Here is a 20,503-nt window from a genome sequence, read left to right on the forward strand (position 1 = left end):
GAAATGGCATGGCAGCAGTTTTACCTACTTTTGCAGAAATTATAAAATATGCCAGCAAAAAAATTGTTTGGACATAGAGTGACACTGGTATCTGAAAAAGTTGAGTAGTTACTCAGGCTATCTGCTGCTATAGCCAGTCTGTTGTTGGATTTCTTACCTCTCACAGAATTTCCACCTTAGCTTCATAGTAAACTATAGCGTTGTGATGTTCACGAACAAACTGAATCTATTGTCCTGCTCTTTAGCACACATAATTGGAACCGAATTACAGTTACAAGCTGTTTCTTTTCTTTGCAGTTTTACAGAAATGTGCATACTAGCTCTTCCTTCACAATTCCACTGAGTGAGATGGAGAACAGGCGCAAGGGGAGGTGCGCAGCAGAATACACATACTCCTTGGATATGCCAATATTGCAGGATATCATCCAAGTTGTCAACACTGCCTTCAAGAAACTGGTTAAGTTACTTTATGACACAAAGTTTGTAGGTAATAGTTACATTTGTGTTACCTGGGGATGATTTCTTAAAAATAAGTAAGTGTAAAAGGATACAGTTTTTGAATGACTGTTCATATAAATTAATCTACAATACCTGTACAAGCCTTCTTCAGAAGCAGTGGTGCTTATTTGTTCAACTGAAAATATTTCCAACCATTTGCAGCTCTCTTCTTTGTAATAGGATAAAAGTATAGCAGCCTGCGTCCAGTCAGCTGACAAGTCATCTAATGTAGTGCAAAGGGTGGAGCTGCAAAAAAAGAGTAGAAAAATAATTTCACTCTACCATTTTTTTTCTCTAGCATCTAAATAAAGGGAGATGATTAAGTCACAGGTATGGCAGAATGTTTTTGCATATTTTAAACTGCAAATCCCCCTGAAACAAACGCTCTTTCCCATTTCATTCCTTCTCCCTTATGCTGCTCTCTTGTATTTGTAAATATTTGCAGAAGAACACTGGTAGTCTCCTCTGTATATTGATGACAAGCTAATTTGTCAAACACTAGGGCTGCCCAGTTCAGCCAGTAGCTTCCAGCAAACCGCTTGCCAGCAATAACCCATTTGTACAACTCTGAAGGGCTTTGAGTTCACCTGTGGTGAATGTTGCAGTATGTGTAACAATTGCTGCAGCTCAGGAAAAAAAAATGCAGCACTACAAGATGAATGGTTTATGTGCAGAAATTTAATGTAAGAATGTGTTTGTGACTCTTTGTTGAACTGGTTAGACTCTGAAATAAGCCTCTACATCCCATGGCAGTGGTTAAGCTCATAATTTTGTGCCACTCACCAGATACAAGGCAGTGAAACAGTATTTGCTCTCTTATGGGTTGTCTGTGTTTTAGCCTTTTTGTCCAGATCAGAATGTCTTATATTGAAAATGCATTTTCAATATAAGATAAAAAAAAACAACTAAACACACACACATAAAAAAAAAACTCAGAGTAAATACAGTTTTCAAATTGTGATTTTATTATTAAGAGTAAAAAGAAAATTCCTTGTAGAGAGCCTGTCTGACAACAGCATGTAGGATAAAAATTCTCAAAAAACCTGAACATCATGCCCCAATCTAAAGAAATGTAAGAACAGGAGAAACAAAGTCAGTGACATCTGTCAGTTTGGAAATTATTTTAAAAAAAAATTCTAAGGGTTTGGGACTTTGGGTCCATTGCAATCAGAGGTATAATTGAAAAATGGGGGAAACTTGGAATAGCCTTTCAAAGCATTATTCCATATCAATAACTCGTCCAGGAGCTCACAGAAGAACGTAGAACAATATCTAAAGCACTGCTGGCCTCGTTTGCCTCTGTGGAGGTCAATATTCATGATTCAACTGGACAAACGTAATCGATGAGAGAGTTTCTTGGTAAAAATCATTGCTGACCAAACAGAACACAAAGCCACATCTTACATATGTCAAAAGCATCTCGATGATCCAGAAATTCTCTGTAGGCTGACTAGACAAAAGTGGAACGTTTTGGAAAGTGTCGATCCTGTCATATTATCATGTACAGCTAGCACAGCATTTCAGCAAAGGAACACCGTACAGACAGTGAAAAACAATGCTGCTGGTGTGATGGGCTGCGCCGACTATGCTGCTACTGGATCTGGATGAATTCTCATAAATTTTGCTCTACAGCTGAAAATCTTGATGAAAAATCTCTCTTTTTGAGCGCTTAGGCCGACATTATAGTCACAGGTCCTCAGAGTGGCTCATAAAAACAAAATTAAGGCTTAGCTGTGGCCTTATCAAAGTCAGGATAAAACCTTAACTGGGCCCTTTATGTTGAAGTTCTTCCAGTGCGGTTGAATTGAAACAATTTTGGAAAAATGACTGGTAAAATTCCTTTACCAATGGTGGTAAAACTTTACTTATATTTTGGTGAAAATATTTTCTCTCATGGGGCCAGGTGAGCTCCTCCTTGGGCTGCCACCTTATCATGGTGGAGGGGTTTGAGTGTCCCAATGATCCTAGGAGCTATGATGTCTGGGGCTTCATGCCCCTGGTAGGGTCACCCAAGGCAGACAGGTCCTAGGTGAGAGACCAGACAAAGCGCAGACCCCAATGACGAAGGAAAACTTTGGACTTGGTGTTCCCTCGCCCGGACGCGGGTCACCGGGGCCCCACTCTGGAGCCAGGCCTGGAGGGGGGGCACGATGGCGAGCGTCTGGTGGCCGTGCTTCTACCCATGGAGCCCGGCCGGGCTCAGCCCGAAGAGGAAACATGGGCCCCCCCTTCCATGGGCCCACCACCCGTGGGAGGGGCCAAAGGGGTCGGGTGCACTGTGTGATGGGTGGCGGCCAAGGGAGGGGACCCTGGCGGTCCGATCCTCGGTTGCAGAAACTGGCTCTTGGGACGTGGAATGTCACCTCTCTGGTGGGGAAGGAGCCGGAGCTAGTGCGTGAGGTCGAGAGGTTCCGGCTAGAAATAGTCGGTCTCACCTCGACGCATGGCTCTGGTTCTGGAACCAGTCTCCTTGAGAGGGGCTGGACATACTTCCACTCTGGAGTTGCCCAGGGTGAGAGACGTCGGGCAGGAGTGGGCATACTTGTTGCTCCCCATCTCGGCGCCTGTACGTTGGGGTTTACCCCGGTGAACGAGAGGGTAGCATCCCTCCGCCTACGGGTGGGGGGACGGGTTCTGACTGTTGTTTGTGCTTACGGGCCGAACGACAGTTCAGATTACCCACCCTTTTTGGAGTCCTTAGAGGGGGTACTGGAGAGTGCTCCTCCTGGGGACTCCCTTGTTCTGCTGGGGGACTTCAACGCTCATGTGGGCAACGACAGTGAGACCTGGAGGGGCGTGGTTGGGAGGAACGGCCTGCCTGACCTGAACTCGAGCGGTGTTCTGTTGTTGGACTTCTGTGCTCACCATGGATTGTCCATAACGAACACCATGTTCAAGCATAAGGGTGTCCATATGTGCACTTGGCACCAGGACACCCTAGGCCGCAGTTCGATGATCGACTTTGTCATCGTTTCATCAGATCTGCGGCCGTATGTCTTGGACACTCGGGTGAAGAGAGGTGCAGAGCTGTCCACTGACCACTACCTGGTGGTGAGTTGGCTCCGGTGGTGGGGGAGAAAGCCAGTCAGACCTGGCAGGCCCAAACGTGTTGTGAGGGTCTGCTGGGAACGTCTGGCAGAATCCCCTGTGAGACGGAGCTTTAACTCCCATCTCCGGCAAAACTTCGAACACGTCCCGGGGGAGGTGGGGGATATGGAGTCTGAGTGGACCATGTTCCGTGCCTCAATTGTCGAGGCGGCCGATCGGAGCTGTGGCCGCAAGGTTGTCGGTGCCTGTCGCGGCGGCAACCCTCGAACCCGTTGGTGGACACCTTCGGTGAGGGATGCCGTCAGGCTGAAGAAGGAGTCCTATCGGGCCTTTTTGGCCTGTGGGACTCCAGAAGCAGCTGATGGGTACCGGCAGGCGAAGCGCCATGCGGCTCGGGTGGTTGCTGAGGCAAAAACTCGGGCGTGGGAGGAGTTTGGAGAGACCATGGAGAAAGATTTCCGCACGGCTTCGAGGCGATTCTGGTCCACCATCCGGCGTCTCAGGGGGGGGAAGCGGTGCAACACCAACACTGTTTATAGTGGGGATGGTGTGCTGCTGACCTCTACTTGGGACATTGTGGGCCGGTGGGCGGAGTACTTCGAAGACCTCCTCAATCCCACCAACATGCCTTCCATTGAGGAAGCGGAGCCTGGGGACTCTGGGTTGGGCTCTCCAATCTCTGGGGACGAGGTCGCCGAGGTGGTTAAAAAGCTCCTCGGTGGCAAGGCCCCGGGGGTGGATGAGATCCGCCCGGAGTTCCTTAAGGCTCTGGATGTTGTAGGGTTGTGTTGGTTGACACGACTCTGCAATATTGCATGGACATCGGGGGCAGTTCCCCTGGATTGGCAGACTGGGGTGGCGGTCCCCCTGTTCAAAAAGGGGGACCGGAGGGTGTGCTCCAATTACAGAGGGGTCACACTCTTAAGCCTCCCTGGCAAGGTCTATTCGGGGGTCCTGGAGAGGAGGGTCCGTCGGATAGTCGAACCTCGGATTCAGGAAGAGCAGTGTGGTTTTCGTCCTGGTCGTGGAACACTGGACCAGCTCTACACCCTTGGCAGGGTCCTGGAGGGTGCATGGGAGTTCGCCCAACCAGTCTACATGTGTTTTGTGGACTTGGAGAAGGCGTTCGACCGTGTCCCTCGGGGAGCCCTGTGGGGGGTTCTCCGGGAGTATGGGGTACCGGGCCCTTTGATACGGGCTGTCAGGTCCCTGTATGACCGGTGTCAGAGTCTGGTCCGCATTGCCGGCAGTAAGTCGGGCTCGTTTCCGGTGAGAGTTGGACTCCGCCAGGGCTGCCCTTTGTCACCGATTCTGTTCATCACTTTCATGGACAGAATTTCTAGGCGCAGCCAAGGTGTTGAGGGGATCCGATTTGGTGGCCTTAGGATCTCATCTCTGCTTTTTGCAGACGATGTGGTCCTTTTGGCTTCATCAGATCGTGATCTGCAGCTCTCGCTGGAGCGGTTCGCAGCCAAGTGTGAAGCGGCCGGGATGGGGATCAGTGCCTCCAAATCCGAGGCCATGGTCTTGAGCCGGAAAAGGGTAGAGTGCCTCCTCCGGGTCAAGGGGGGTGTCCTGCCCCAAGTGGAGGAGTTCAAGTATCTCGGGATCTTGTTCACGAATGGGGGAAGAAGGGAGCGGGAGATCGACAGGCGGATTGGCGCAGCGTCTGCTGTCAAGCGGGCGTTGTACCGGTCCGTCGTGGTGAAGAGAGAGCTGAGCCAAAAAGCGAAGCTCTCGATTTACCGGCCGATCTACGTTCCCACCCTCATCTATGGTCATGAGCTTTGGGTCATGACCGAAAGAACGAGATCGCGGATACAAGCGGCCGAAATGGGTTTTCTCCGTAGGGTGGCTGGGCTCTCCCTTAGAGATAGGGTGAGAAGCTCAGTCATCCGGGAGGGACTCAGAGTAGAGCCGCTGCTCCTTCACATCGAGAGGAGCCAGTTGAGGTGGCTTGGGCATCTGGTCAGGATGCCTCCTGGACGCCTCCCTGGTGAGGTGTTCCGGGCACGTCCCACCGGGAGGAGGCCCCGGGGAAGACCCAGGACACGCTGGAGGGACTATGTCTCTCGGCTGGCCTGGGAACGCCTCGGGATTCCCCCGGAAGAGCTGGAAGAAGTGGCCGGGGAGAGGGAAGTCTGGGCCTCCCTTCTGAAGCTGCTACCCCCGCGACCTGACCTCGGATAGGCGGAAGAAGATGGATGGATGGATGGATGGGGCCAGGTGAGTTTATACAGTTTGTCTTCTTAATAAATAAAACCATCATTTACAAACTGGACTTTATGTTTACTTTGTTATTGCCTGATATTTAACGTTGACTAATGATCTGAAATATTTACGACAGGAAAAAGGACGCATGAAATGTGAAAACACTTTTTTTTCACAGCAGTGGTTGCTGATGTAAACCTCACTGTGTCAACATCTTCCTCTGTTTTTTTCCTTCTGGTGAGTCTCTTTTTCATTTCTTTGTTTCAAGCAAACACAGAAAGGTGAAATGATCTGAAATGCAAACAATTATTCATTGTATAGACCGCTCACAGATTAAATCCCTTTTCAATATTTACACAATGTTTTTATTGTAAAATTGTTGAATCTGATCGTTGGTAGAAAAATATGACATGTATTAATTTACCTTCCACTGTAGCTGACACTGTACTGCTTACTACAAACAACTGCTTGGTAATTTCTACCCTGCTTAATATTTAATAAACGTCCAGAAGACAAAAGGCATTTTTGTATTTTACTCTTGTTTAAATTTAGCAGTTTTAGGATGTAGGAGGCCATGAAGCAGAGGAGACGGATTGATAAGAAGCGTTGGGGTAACAGAGAAGGTGATTAAAAGCTCAGGCTGCAGATGTTTCTGGAACACTTCAAAGTGTAACACCTGCCAGCGCCAGTGCTGAGCGTGATGCATTATTGAGATGGTGCCCACCTGGCACCTGGCTCTGACATCACACGCCCTGTCCACCTGGCTCGGCGGCATGCACAGGAGTGGCATTTTGGGTCAGACTTACAGAACGCTGGCTCTCGGTGCGATGAAGGGCATCTGGGGGATACAGCGCACATTCCTAGGGCAGACCTCAAAGGCACTAAACTGGGGCATGTAAACTTAGTGTCACGCAAGAAAGTGAAGAGTGTGGGGAAAAGCTTTTCTAGTTGGGAACATGTTCTTGCTTGAATGCATTATTTATAAAACAAATGGAGTTTTAATTTTTTATTTGAGTTGTGTCTGCTTGTTTCAGTTAAATATAGAGAGATTATATGTAGGGGAAGAATCAGGAAGATTAAGTGTAATGAGCAAAGCAAACCGGGAAAGTTTGGAGTCATATCTCATTTCTTTATTTAAATTCTGAAATCTTCAAAATTATGCAAAAAATATTTATTTAGATTATGTATTCTGTTGTTTTGTCTTTTTAGCCTAGCATCAAAAAGAAATTAGGACTTTTAAAAATCTTTATGCGTCATATTTTATGCATGAAGAGGTCAGCAAATAGTTATTTACATGACATACAAACAGGATGCAATGTAAAATATGACAAAGAAAAACAGAAAAGAAAACTAAATATGGGCTAAACCTGGGAAACAAAGAGAAGCATAAGAACAAAGGAAAAGCTAAATGCTAATTAACCACAGCAAATATATATATATATATATATATATATATATATATATATATATATATATATATATATATATATATATATATATATATATATATATTTACCAGTACATGTAAATGGTAAAATAATCCAAAATGTGTATTAATTCTAACTGAAAATGCAATAAAACTACAAATAAAATTCTGTTAAAGTTAAATTAAGAATTGATATTGTTATTTACTAAAAATGAATTAAAGGCAAACACAAGAGATAAGTCCTATGTTTGCTTTTTAAAATTTCAATAGTCCTCAAGGTCTTTGGGAAGTTGTTCCACATGCAAGAGCTGAGATAGGAAAAGTTAGTCTTTTTGTGATTCTTTCTTTATTTGAGCATTATACAAAGACTTTACGAAAGACTGATTCAGATCTGACCTGGATTCCTTGTACAACAAAAGTAAATCTGATAAGTATGTGGAACGCGGATCATGGAAGATTTTGAAAGTCATTTGAGGCACTCTTCAAATGACTTTTAAAAATCAATTCAGTTCTAAAATGAACAGACTTCAAAAGTACAGCGAACTCTCATATGCTCTTTGTCAGTATTTGACTTTTGTGGAGGTTCTTTCTTTTTAGGAAAAGAAAGTGTTGGTGTTAAAATGTTCTGCATGTGTTAAAAGTGCATATTAAAGTCTCTCCATCGGACTGAGAAAGAAACAGTCAAACTTTAGGATTGTTTCAGTTGATAAAATATACTCTTAGTAATAATTTTAATGTGAGATCAGAAAGTCAGAATAAACCATAACACAATAAATACAACGCAGATTTCTAATTTGGTCTGAAAAGTTAATTCTCTGAATTTTATTTTTTCTGTCATTTTATTTTTCTGAAGGTCATTTCACATTATTAAACTTTTAAATCAGCTGAATGAAAACAATTCCCAAACTCCTAGGATATTTTATTAAGTTTTTCTTAAAGATCTTATTTTTACACACGTAGGAAGTTTATTTAATCTGGCACATATCTGACTCTTAAATTATTGACATTCTGTCTCCTTTTAAACACATGTAGCAAAATATGCACTTTTTTGTTAAAGGTGCAGTTTGTAACTTTTATAAAGAATATATATATTTTTACACATTTGTTAAAACTGACAGAATGTTATGAGACAGGTAATCTGTGAAAAAGAGTGATCTCCCCCACCTCCTCCATGAGCTACTACTGCTGTCTGAAGAAACGTGCCGCTCCTGACCAAAAACAACAGACCAGAACCAGGAGGAAGGTCTTAGCGCTGTCAATCAATGTTGCTCAATGTGCTAATGGTGGAGAAACAATGTACTGTTACAGAAAAACTGTTTATCCGCCGTCATTGGCGGTCATGCTAGCTAGTCTGAACATTTTTTTCACAGATTATCTGTCTCATACCATACAGCCACAACATAGCAAGTATGTAAAAGTATATTTTTCATAAAAGTTGCATACTGCAGCTTTAAGTACAAGAACAGAGAGAAAGTTTAGAAGCAGAAAAATTCTAAAGAGAAATGTAAACACAAAACCATTGATCAAGATCAAAGCTTAAAGACTGACTCCGAAATGAAAGAATACACACACACCCCCACAGAGTGTGTATATACTGTATATATATATATACAGTATATATACTATATATATATATATATATATATATATATATATATATATATATATAATATAAACTCTTTTGTTTCTACATATTTCTCTGTTTAATATTTCAGCAGCTCCCTTCAATACAAATATTTTAGAGGTCACTTAGTGTGCTTTTGTGTGTGTGCGTGTTTCTCCTGCCCGTGTCCCCTGACACCTGTACTCTCGCAGGGTGTGAGGAACAGACAGAGGCCAGAGCTGCAGTCACAGGTCTCAGACCAGTGGGGTGTGAAATGAATCGCAGAGCCAACATACTCTGCCCCTGCTGCACACACTTGAAATAACCGCAAGGCCGTGTTTGTGGGCCCTGTGAGAGTGAGGGGAATAAAGGATAGCGCAGAGGAAGGACACAGGAAAGAGGAGGGATGAGAAACTGTCATGCACTGTGGTTTTTCAGCAGCATTAAAACCACCCTCAGTAAATGGAGCTTGTGTAAATATTCATGAAGGCTGGAACACTTTCTTGTGCACAGTGCTGTTTGGAGTAATTGTCGTTTTGTTTCAGTGATGCACTTTGGTTCAAGACCTTAAAGCTACATAGCTGTAGAACACTGCCCACAGCAAACATAGCCCTAAGAGTTCCAGGCTTGCTGTGCTGCAGTTACTGTTGGCACTATTTATTCATCCAGAAATTTTCACCTCCAAACATTTGTCTAAATCACCTCCCACGCTAAAGTATCCAATTATGCATATTCATCATCAACTTTAAATGATCCCTAACATTAATTCCTAACATATTCCATGATTTGCTCCAACCCATATTCACATTGCGCTAATATGCTTAAAACAAAAGCTAAGGAATGTGATAATCAGTTCTCTCCTTAAACCTGATTTTAATTTGAGCATTAAAAACGCCTCATTTTGTAGCCTTTTTAAAGCCCTGGATTATGTACCTTAAAATGCAGATGTGATGTGAACTGTAGAAATTTAATATGAAAAGACTAATGATAAACTTGATCTATCCAGTAAACAAAATTGGCTAAACACATAAGCACAGAGTCAAGAGGACTTTGGGGCAGAACTACAAAGAGAAAACAGAGTAAATGGCAGCAAGAGCTTCATTAAAGGGTTTGTCAAGGAAATACTTTTAAAGATAGAAGTAGCAGTTTCAATGTCAAATAAAAGTAAAAAGAGAATACAAAAGATAATGGCGAAAATGCATTAATGAGTGGCTCAATTCTGGAATGAGATACATTTAAACAATGCAGCTGGGGCAGGTGTACCTTTTATAGAAAAACAAAAGAAGTACAGACAGTCAGTGGTGGCCAAAGCTGTATCAACGACTCTGTTCTGACACAACACAGAACTGAAATTATTCTTATTAAATATTAACACAAGTAGTAACAAGAATCCCTTTCACTTATTAGGGATTCGCTTCTCCTAAGATAAACAGCATGTTAGTGTCAGATTACTGAGTCGTGCCTAAAAGATAATATTAAAAAGGAGATAATTGTTTGAAGCTTAAAAATATTATGAAATATTTTCTATAATAATTTCGATAAAGTTAAAACCTGTTTTTGTAGCATTCATGTCTTGTGCTGCTCCTCTTCAGCGTGCCATCAAGTTCTAATGATAATGCAAGTATGATTTGATTCAGGTGCATTGGACCGAAAAGAACGAACGGTCTTTGGACAATGTTTATATAGAAGTATTATCGGATGTATATTGACATTAATTATATTAAACTTTCACAATCACAAGTTGCAGCTGTTATGTGAAAAGAAACAACTGTTCTGAGGCAAAGGAACTGGTCAGCGGAGACGGTTTCTGCTCTTCGATTGGCTGAATCCACCGCTGATCCATTCACGGCCGCTCGGCAGCACCTCCCACAGACGCACAGCGGCAGCGCTGCTTTTCTTTTTTCTACTTTTTTTTTTTTTTTTTTAAACCCCCACAATGATATTCAAGGCACTTGCGACTCGCCTGCGACTGTAGAGAGGGGGAAAGCACCCAGAAAAAGAGAGAACCTCACCTCCTCAAACAACGAATGAGGTAGGTAGGGAGCAGGAGGCAGAAGAAGCGAGAGGAAGAGAAGAGAAGAGGCTGTGGAGTTAAAAGAGAGGCAGCAGCGGCGGCGGCGGCTCAAGAGCTCCAGCGAGGAGTGTCTAATTGCGTGCGCTTTATTAGAAAGTGTCTAATTTGAAGAGATTCGACATGTCATCGTCCGGGAAAGACAACAGCGTTGCCCAGCACGCCAATTACGTGGGACCTTATCGTTTGGAGAAGACGCTCGGGAAAGGACAGACAGGTTAGTTGGGACAGCTTGCTGTCCGCATCCTCCTCCCCCTCCGGTCCCCCTCTTTAATTGCACAATTTGTTTTCATCGCGCTCTGCAGCCGAGTTGAAATTTGGTGTGCACAGGTGAAAGGTAACTAAATGATTTAGTTACGAAACACCTGCCCAGTCCTCGTGTGACACTGGTGCGTTTTGTCATTTTCAGCAGTGATCTGACATAATCATTGTTCACATAGTAGGATGAGGAAGGACTTGTGTCTGATGTTGCTTTACATGGGTTTTCCTTGTTTGTGCGTTGGCGTTGGATCCAATCTGCGTGTGGAACAGCGTCAAACAACAGACATGATGACAGTGCGATGAGCAGTGAAAATCAACTTTTTTTTAATGTGTGTGTGTTTGTTATCTGGGACGGCTCCTCCTGCTTGTTTGCGCACCCTTTGAGTCTTCTGTGATTGGAGCACAACGCCGTTAATCCCGATTTGCCTGATACATTGATCTATTCTTAGTCCGCAGGCACACAAGGAGAGCGAGAAAGAGAGGCAGGCGTTTCTCCTACAGGCAGCGACTGCAATTCGGAGCAGAACATCCCACCTTGACACAACATGAGCTGCTTGCAGAGCCACACTAATCTATATTCATACATCCCTCATGGGGATGTAAGTGTGGGCTTCCCGAATGAGAAGCGCATGCTTTCTGTCAAACCTGGACAGCAGTGACGGTGCATTTTTCTGAAGTTGCATATAGCACATGTGCTGTGCAGTCAGAGGATGCCCTGGGAACAGGAGCCAGTGATGTTCCATGCTCTCCTGAGGAGATGCTTGTGTGTTCCAGTGCAGCCCCGGCGCTTGTGACTGGACAGCCAGGATGCCTTGAGCTCAAATAGATGCAGCAGAGCCATGTGAAAGGAGAGGCAGGTACAGTCCTGCCTGTGTGTGTGTAGGCAGAAAATAGCAGGACTGATTGCAGCTCCCTCTCTCAAAGCTCTCCAGCCTTTAAAATGAGGGGAGAGAGTTGGACTTTTCCTCTCTTCTGCGTCTATCTATGGGTACATTTTCCTCCCATCTGTTGTCTAAAATGGCTACAATAGGCGTTACTTTCCCCAGCTCAGTCCAGCTGGTCACGCTGAGTTGCCATGTGTGTAAATGTTTTTTTTTGTGCACTCCTAAGCAGTATGCTTTCTTCCAGATATTCTCCTGGTCTCTTAATTCACCTGGTCACCAACTTGCTGTTTAGCAATGGGTCTTATCTACACTGTGGCCCTGTGGTCTTGTGTATGTTTGCCATTATAAATAATGCCATAGACATGCTTTCTTTCCAACATGACAATGAAATCACTGTATTCTAATAGCCTTCACAGTCACCATATCTCAGTTCAGTAGAGCAAGTTTGATATGCAAGCCTGCTCTACTGATATGCAGTGGAATCAGAGATATGTAACATTAATCAAATTCTCTAGGGAATATTCTTTGTGCCTTTTTTTGAACCAATGCCATCAAAAAAACGAGCTACTTTTAAATGCAAAGGAAGACTGAGCTAATATGACATTTAGTTTTATTTCTATGTTTTGTTTTACTTGTTTGTATTAATATCAAGTAATAGTAAAATAGCTTTATAGGCAGTAGAAATAATAGTTTCTGTTTGTTTTATAATTAAATTATTTTAGATCTGGTTATACTGTCTCAAATAAAAAAGTTAATAAAGCAAAAAACACTGCTTATGATACGTTTCAGACTGTATTGAAGTTGCTTTTTGTTTTTTGTTTCCATAAATGCATCCCCCTCAATTTTATTTTGCTTGCAGGAGGAGCTTTTACTCAGACTCGTCTCGCTTTCTCATTGCCCACTGCAGCCTCCCTAATGGGTGTTTGTGCTAGTATCGAGCTGGTATCGTCTGCTTGGTACAGACGTTTAATTATGTGGTGTCACTGAGATCATCGTTTCTGTTCACGGGAGAGCCGGGGCCAACTCTGATGGATTTTTCATGCTCACTTCAGACGTCAGTTCCATGTGGGTGTAAGAATGCAAGCTACAGGTCAGCCAGACATGATTGACTTCAACATATCAGAGTTTCAGGACACACGGTAAAATTCACTTTCACGTGGAACACATTTGACCGAGTTTTCAGTATCATTTTACTTTTCTCTTTTAAACCAACTGAAAACACAGCATTATCTTAAGTCTGCTTGTGCTATGTTGGAAAAAATGATTTGGCCAATGGCATCTGAGTTTTTATTTTTTCATGCTGCTGTGGTTTTACCGATGCCAAATGTATTCAGATTAATGCCGGTGTGTAACATCCATTTGCCTGTTAACCATTTGTTAATCTGTCAGATCTTTTTCCCAGGCCTCCGTGAAAAGGGTTGGCCTGGCAACTATGAGTGCCCAATGGGCCTGGCTCGGTTGTGACTGGCAGCAGGGACTGTCCAGTGAGCTAAATCCCTTGTGAGGGTTCCCAGGCCAGGGTTGGCTTGCGTTGACACAGGAAGGGAAGCGGAAAGCGGTCGTCTTGATCTGGATCTTCAACTCAGGAGTTGTGTAGGTCCTTTTTTCATTAAGTGATTAGAGCATGTCCTGAGTCACACACACTGCCACCATGGCGGTTCTGATTTGGATCCTCATCTAATCCCCCTACACAGCTAAAATCCGCACAGCTCTCTCTCACAACGTTCACGTGGCACAAAGGTTGCATAGACTGTCCTCTCATAGCTTAGCACATTAGCAGTTCTTTGTCACGGCATACAACAGCAGATATTTACCATTGTTTCATTGCTAATAAATGGATGGTATGAATTCCCAAATGCTTGTCCTGCTAGTTTGAGCAAGTATTTTTAAAGGGGAGACCACCATTACCCTTTAGTTTCTGCAGAGTGTTTGTATGGCTCCTCCTTTGTCAGGTGTGCAGTCAGCCCTGAAAAGGTCTGCAGATATGGAGTGTCTGCATGGCTGCCTGCTGATTGGCGCTTAAGCTATAGAAGAATAAGGCCTGTGTTTCTGTGGTTGATTGGTAGAACCTGATCAATACTGTGTTTCCATTTGATGGACATTATGCAGGTTTTCTATTGTATATGGCAAACATCAAAACATATTGCCTACTGACATTCAAAGTGAACAGGGATGTTATCTTGACATGTGCTGCCAACCTAAACATTTTATTGACCTATCTGACCCAGTTCATTTAAGCTTTAATTGTACTCTGTGGTGCTCGCCTCAAATTTAGAAGACATTTGGTAGTCCATAAAATAATCAGTGTAATTGTTTTGATAAATACATCTAAAACCCAGGATTTAATGATTGCTTAGTGTTGCGTCCAAAAAGGGCACAACATATTTGAGGACAGGTAGGCAAAAATAAGGGTACAACAATTATTTTATTTTAAAACTCTCTTGACCTTTTCTTTTGGTTCTGCTGCTTTGATTTTCTGTGGAGGAAAAAAAAGAGAGACTTAAATACCCTTAGTTCCCCGTGTTCCAAAAAAAAGAGAGGAATAAACAAAACCCCAAAATATTAAAGTTGGACCTGGTGACCCAATCAAAAACAACTAAGTTGTAAAGCAGAGGGCCAACCCTATGCAGGGCCGTGCCATCACACTACCACTACTACAGGGCCGTCTATTTATTATGTAACTTTGACCCGTTTTTATATTGCTAATTTTTTTCTTATTAATCTATAAAAAATAGAGAAATTTTTATTTGCGAAAATAAAAAGAAATCTCAAAATTTGCAACATGCTGATGGTGGAGTGTCAGAGCAGGAACTTCCTAAAAAGATGGAGGTCAATTTCAAGGCATCAACTTGTGAAGTGAAATTTCTTAAGTTATTTTTGAAAAGTACAGTATTTTTTTATGACTGAAGGTAACATTGTTACTTGATTGTGCTTTGAAAGGGCACCTTGTGCCTGGAAAATACTTAATAGCGTTAAGACTGGCTGAATAACTGCTTTGTTCAGTGTTAAACACTACCCTGAGTTGCCATTACTTTGTTCCTGAGGGTTGTTTTACAGTGGAACAGGAGGCCTGTTATTTAAAAAAAAAAACCATTAAATGTTAATCCTTCGTGAATCCCTTTATTAAAAATTGTTCTAAACACAAATGTTGACTGGCTGAGAAGTGGGGTTGGATTAGGGGGATCTTTTTATACTTTTCATGAAGATTTTGATAGTAAAGTCATTTCTGCTTCAGGGACTTTCAAATTTACCGTTTGACAAAAAGCTGTTTGTGACATTGTTTTGATCTTTTTGTCTCTCAAGCACTCCCTGTTGGGGTTTGAGGACTTTTTGTTTGGGGTTCTCTGGTACAAGGCACTTAAACCAGTATCCTGCTGTTCTTGCTGTCTTCATGTCAGAAGAAAGACTTGCCAAGTTGTAACTCTTTCTGTGGACTTCACTGGACTTAACTCTTTGCAGCTTTGGGGTCTGCTCATGCATTTTCTTGTATATTGGTGTAGAAAAACCTGTGACGTAACCTTACTTGGCCTGTTTCATTAATGCAAACAGGTGGATACATTCATTTGAGTCTTGATATCTGGTAAATTGTGCAGCATTTGTAAAACTGTTACAGCAGTATAGTAGGTTTAGGTCAATTGCTGTTCTCAACGATTTTATCTCTGTTGCAAGAAATTCACACTCAGCACAGGGTATTCCTCATAATGACAAGGGAGAAGGAAATGTTTAGTTTATGTTGTCAATAAAAAGTTACTTGGCAAATCTACAGTGAGGTATTGCATTTCAGTCTACATGCTTGTGTGTTGCCAATGAGTTGTGGCTGTGCTCATGTTCTCGTTGACCCGGAGCTTTTGTGCTGTTTAAGATAATTGTGAAACAGGTGAAAAGTTGCTACTCTAACTTGGGGGAGGAGGAGTGGAGAACTAAAGATCTGCAATGATGGGCCTGTGTTGCTCGCGGGCTTGTTCAAACATTCAGGTCAGAGAAGCCCTGACCCAAAGGCTGTTCCATGTTACTCCCAGCTGGGTTGCTCACTGTGTTAGCAGTCTGGATCAGAGCTGCAGAGCAGGAAGCCAAGCCAGCATGGTCTCAGCTGTTACACTGTCTGGTTAGAGCCAGAGCTTGACTCCCTCAGCCCTGAAATGCATCCTAAATGGTGGGATGCTGGTGTGCCTGTGTGTTAGCTACATATGCTGTCTATTTCTTCTGTGTTTTGAGCTCTGTATAACAGGATTTACAACATTAAACTCCCCTTTTGGGACTAATTAGGTATTTTTGAACTGAATTTTTTGAACTTTTATTAACAACTGCTGTGTATGAAGCATAGATGCTGTGCACACAATTATTGTCATTTTCAGGGGTGGCTGGTCATGGCCGAACTATACTTATAATCTGGATTCTCATGTCAAATTTTGTTGTTTGGGACTTCTGCTGAAGGTTATGTAAGTAGGCTCGTCTCCTTCGTCCTCCATGCTCCATCTCTCTTTCTCAGTCCCGTTTCCTCTGGCCAGTCCAGATTCATACAGGAATTCAGTCATGTGGTAAATCAGACAAGACCTCGGTGGAATTGCATCGATTGGAGGAATGTATGTAGCCAATGATTTTCAGAGATTAATGATGAGGAAAGAGGTGGAAAATGGGGGAGGAGCAAGGCGGGGCAAAGGGAGGAAAATGGAGTGGGAATAGAGGCGAGAAAAGCCTTAAAGTCCGAGAGGATGAAGTGGTCCTGAGCATTTTGACTCTGGAAGTTATTAATTAAGGAAACGTATTGATCAGCATCTTCATGACTCTGCTTCTTCTTGATTTTTTTTTTCTTTATATTGGGTGGGGGGTAAAGAGCACAATCTTTAGATGGGAGGTCAGTGAATAGAAACATCTCAGTGGGTGATCGTGGATGTGTGTTTAGGGGTTTTTGTGTGTATTTTTATTTTTTTGGACAGACTCCATCACTTCCTATTTGACTCTTAGCCTAGCCCAGCACACCCAGTGTCTTTTCTGCAATGTTATGTAGCATGGAGAACGAGGTTAGGACATCAGAGTGCTGTGGTCTATTTCCCCCATGTCATAGTGAAACACGCCACACTCGGCACTCCACTTCGTCCATTTTGCCATCTGTCAAGGTTCCCACTTCTGTTTGACTCCTGATTTCTGTAATTTGATTTATTTTTCTTGCGTTGCTTAGAATTTCACACAACTTGTTTTCTAGAGTGTAAAGAAGGGAATGCAAGCAGAAAAACATAATTTTGTTTTTCATGCTGCTGCAAATTCTCATCATGGTTAAGTGAATGTATTTTAGCTGTTGCTTCACAGTTTTTTTTTTCTTGTTTATTGCTGACAGCTATTCAGCCAGTCAAGCTAGATGTGTTTGGCATTTAAGACCTATAGCATAGCGTATTAAATGTCTGTTGCATGTACACAGCAGTAGGCTTAATCAGACTGTCTCTCCTCTTTCACCCAGTTGAGATTAACCCTTGCTTAGCCACTTGTCTGGCTCAGACTGTGAGAATGCTGGGTTGGTTGCCAAGGTTGGTTGCCTGGTTGTCATGGTTTCCCTGCTTCTTGATGGTTCCCAGTCTTCCCTCCTGAAGGAAGAAAGGAGGTACTCCCTCCTGCTCTCACTACTGTCAAATCACTGCGTCTCTATCTGTGGCTCAATTTTTGTCCACCCTTCAGATTTTTGTCTGAAGGGTGGACATTCAAGGTTGAATCATAGCAATTTTGGGTGCCTAAAGCTTTGCATTTATTCAAATTGCAGGACTTATGTACTTGATGTATTATAATAATAGATGATCATATGGCCAAATGAGCGTAATTGTTTTCACATGCACGCTGCATGTGTACACATGCCTATGGAGGCTGTGTGTACTCAGACATACGGTGGTGGATCAGACCGGCTTGCCCTGCTCTGTGCTCTGTGTTGTGTTCCCATTTAAATCTGGGAGATTAGCACATGTGGAGAGCCTCAGAGTTAGTTGCCATCAGCTCAGCTAGCCTTGGCAGGCTTTCCTCGGAAATGGGGAGGCATGAGGGGTGGGGGTTCTTTATGAGTCTCCCCACCACTCCAGCGCTGCCTGTGCCTCTGAACTGTACCTTATCCTTCATCAGATATGTGAGTGGGCCGGTGACCTTGACTTTGGTGCAGTTTTCTGCCATTTCTTATTCATGTAAGTCACATGGGTGTCTTTGTCATTTGCTGGGGATTAATTTTTTAAAAAAAAGGTCCAATATTGTAAGGCTCAACCTCTAATTTGAAATATTTTTTATAATTATAATCTTTTTTCTTAAATTACTAAGTTAACTTCTTTCTAACTGTGGGTGGTAAGACTATGTAAAGAGTATCTCATGGACAGAGTCTATTTGTATATTGTCTTTATATTGTCAGTGTATTGCTACACACCTAAGTAAAAATAACATGGCCACAAGGTATTCAATATGCACATACAACTGTAAAACAAAAATGATCTAGCTGCTTTTATTTAAAACAAAAAGACAGCAATTATTCCTGCCACTGCTAAAATTCAAGTTAATAACTATGGATGTTATATTTTCACATTTGATTATTTTTCCTTTTTTTAGGTTTCTGAAACATTAAATATTTTTTCTTCTTAGAACCAACTATAAGAAGCAGGGTTTCTCTGCTTCTTAATTTTAAAACCCCGGTTGTTAAAAACATTAGTCTCCCTTGATGCCAAAAATTGGCCCCATGACCATACACAATATTGGGTTTGAGGATGAGTTTTTTCCAAAAAACTAAGAACCTCTTTAAATTTAAACTGATAAGACTTTATCAGCAGTGTATCATAATTCAGTCAAGATTTGATCTGTGTTTTTCTAAATATGGTGGTCTTAATGCCACCATGTGACAAGATTTTTTTTCACAATAGTAAACCTCAAAATGTTGTTAAATCTTTATTTACTACAGTTGTCCAGTTTCACTTTGACCCTGTTAAAGTAACTTTTGACCAGATGACCAAATGTGGCCCAGATTTTTGAAACAACAGTGACCGTTTTTTAACTTACTAATGGTAGAAAGGTTTAAATCAGTTGCAACTTGAGAGCTACTTCATTTCTAACTTCAAAATAAGCATTTCAAACACTGATACTGAATGGTGTCAAATCTAAAGTATTCCATTTATATCTGGTAAAAAATAAATACACAGCTGATTTTATTTTGTATTTTTTGAAATCCCATTATAAATCCTCAGCATGAAATCATGCTGGTGTGGCAAGAAATAATGTGAAATTTTCATATCACCCTGAGTTGGTTGTGTTGTTGCTAATCACTTTCCAGCTCATTGACGTTAAGATGTTTGGATGCATAGCTATTAATACAAGCTTATTAGCTTAGCCTATTACCTTCTGGTGGCACAATACATTATTTCCCCACTATATATCTATGGGGAGTTCAGCTCTCTATAAACAAGGTTCAAGAGTGAGAGATCCTTCAAAGTGGCGGTGTTTGTAAGCTCGACGTGCTGTGTGTATAAGCTGTAATTAGCTAAGGCGCTACTATTATTACATCTTTTTGAACTGGGTTACACTTGACGCCTTCATGCATAATTTATTCATTATTTTTAACATTCTGCAGGCTAAACTGGATGCTTTTGTGCTTTACAGGTTATTAATTCAATTAAATACTTTTTAGGTCATGTTGTTATGTCAGACCATACTTCTGAATGTTAAGTCAGGTGAGTTATGACGCCTGTATGTATATGGGTGAATACGCATATGGAATAACTTTTAAATTGCATGAACCAGTGAACCAGCAACTCCCTTTGGGTTGTTTTCCCGGAAAACATACATTCATGAAATTGTGAGTTCATTTAATGAGTACCGCGCATGACAGATGGCTGGGACTAGGTAATTGTGATGCTTTCAAAGTTTTCAATGGCAACGACTTGTCTTGGCTCTTCTTGTGGATTAAAAAATAAACATTGCCCTTTGCTTGAAACACCTCGGAAATTGGGCATGTGTACCTTTCAGAGAATTTGCTATCACTTCTTCGCAAACCAGATACATGAACTGGATGATTCTCTCTGACTGATAAACTTGTCTATAATAAAGCCAATGTTCAACATGTTCAGCTGGTCTTATTATACTGCACATTTGAAAAATGGGGAGTATTTTGGTTTTTGTAGAGTAACAGTGAAAGGTTTATTTTTCAGTTTTTATAAGTAGTTGGGAGCTTATATTGAAAGACCACCACAGACAACCTAGATAATAGTTGATGAAGCAGCAGAGTGGCAAATAAAAATAAATGTCTTCTGCCACTTGATCAGAAAAAGGGTAAGTGCTGTGTGCATGCTGCCAAGTTCCATCTGCTGTCATGTCCATGTATTGTAATAACTGGAAATGACATTTTGATTCTGCGAGTACACAGTGCTTTTTTTTATTTATTTATTTTTTAAATGCATCAAGCACAATCTCCTATTTGGATTTTTATTCGACTTTGGCTGAGTCCACCAACCAGCGCTTAACTTTCTCGCTGCGCTCTGATGTCACAT

The 20,503-nt window shown here is 42.1% G+C and overlaps 1 protein-coding gene across 3 annotated transcripts in view; it reads left to right on the forward strand.

Annotated features, from left to right (window-relative positions):
* The first annotated feature begins 10,694 nt into the window (after positions 1 to 10,694).
* LOC102218042 (serine/threonine-protein kinase BRSK2) overlaps positions 10,695 to 20,503 on the forward strand; it is a 181,927-nt gene continuing 172,118 nt past the window's right edge. For 2 of the 3 annotated variants that reach the window (XM_023325910.1, XM_023325905.1), the window contains exon 1: positions 10,696 to 11,074. In XM_023325910.1, the coding sequence (XP_023181678.1) occupies positions 10,981 to 11,074 (94 nt within the window). In that variant the 5' untranslated portion in view covers positions 10,696 to 10,980. Of the gene's footprint in view, positions 11,075 to 20,503 lie in introns of all 3 variants that reach the window. The other variant, XM_023325900.1, reaches the window with a different exon arrangement.

The sequence above is a fragment of the Xiphophorus maculatus genome, chromosome 2 (genome assembly GCF_002775205.1).
Source record: "Xiphophorus maculatus strain JP 163 A chromosome 2, X_maculatus-5.0-male, whole genome shotgun sequence".
Classification (NCBI taxonomy): Eukaryota; Metazoa; Chordata; class Actinopteri; order Cyprinodontiformes; family Poeciliidae; genus Xiphophorus; species Xiphophorus maculatus.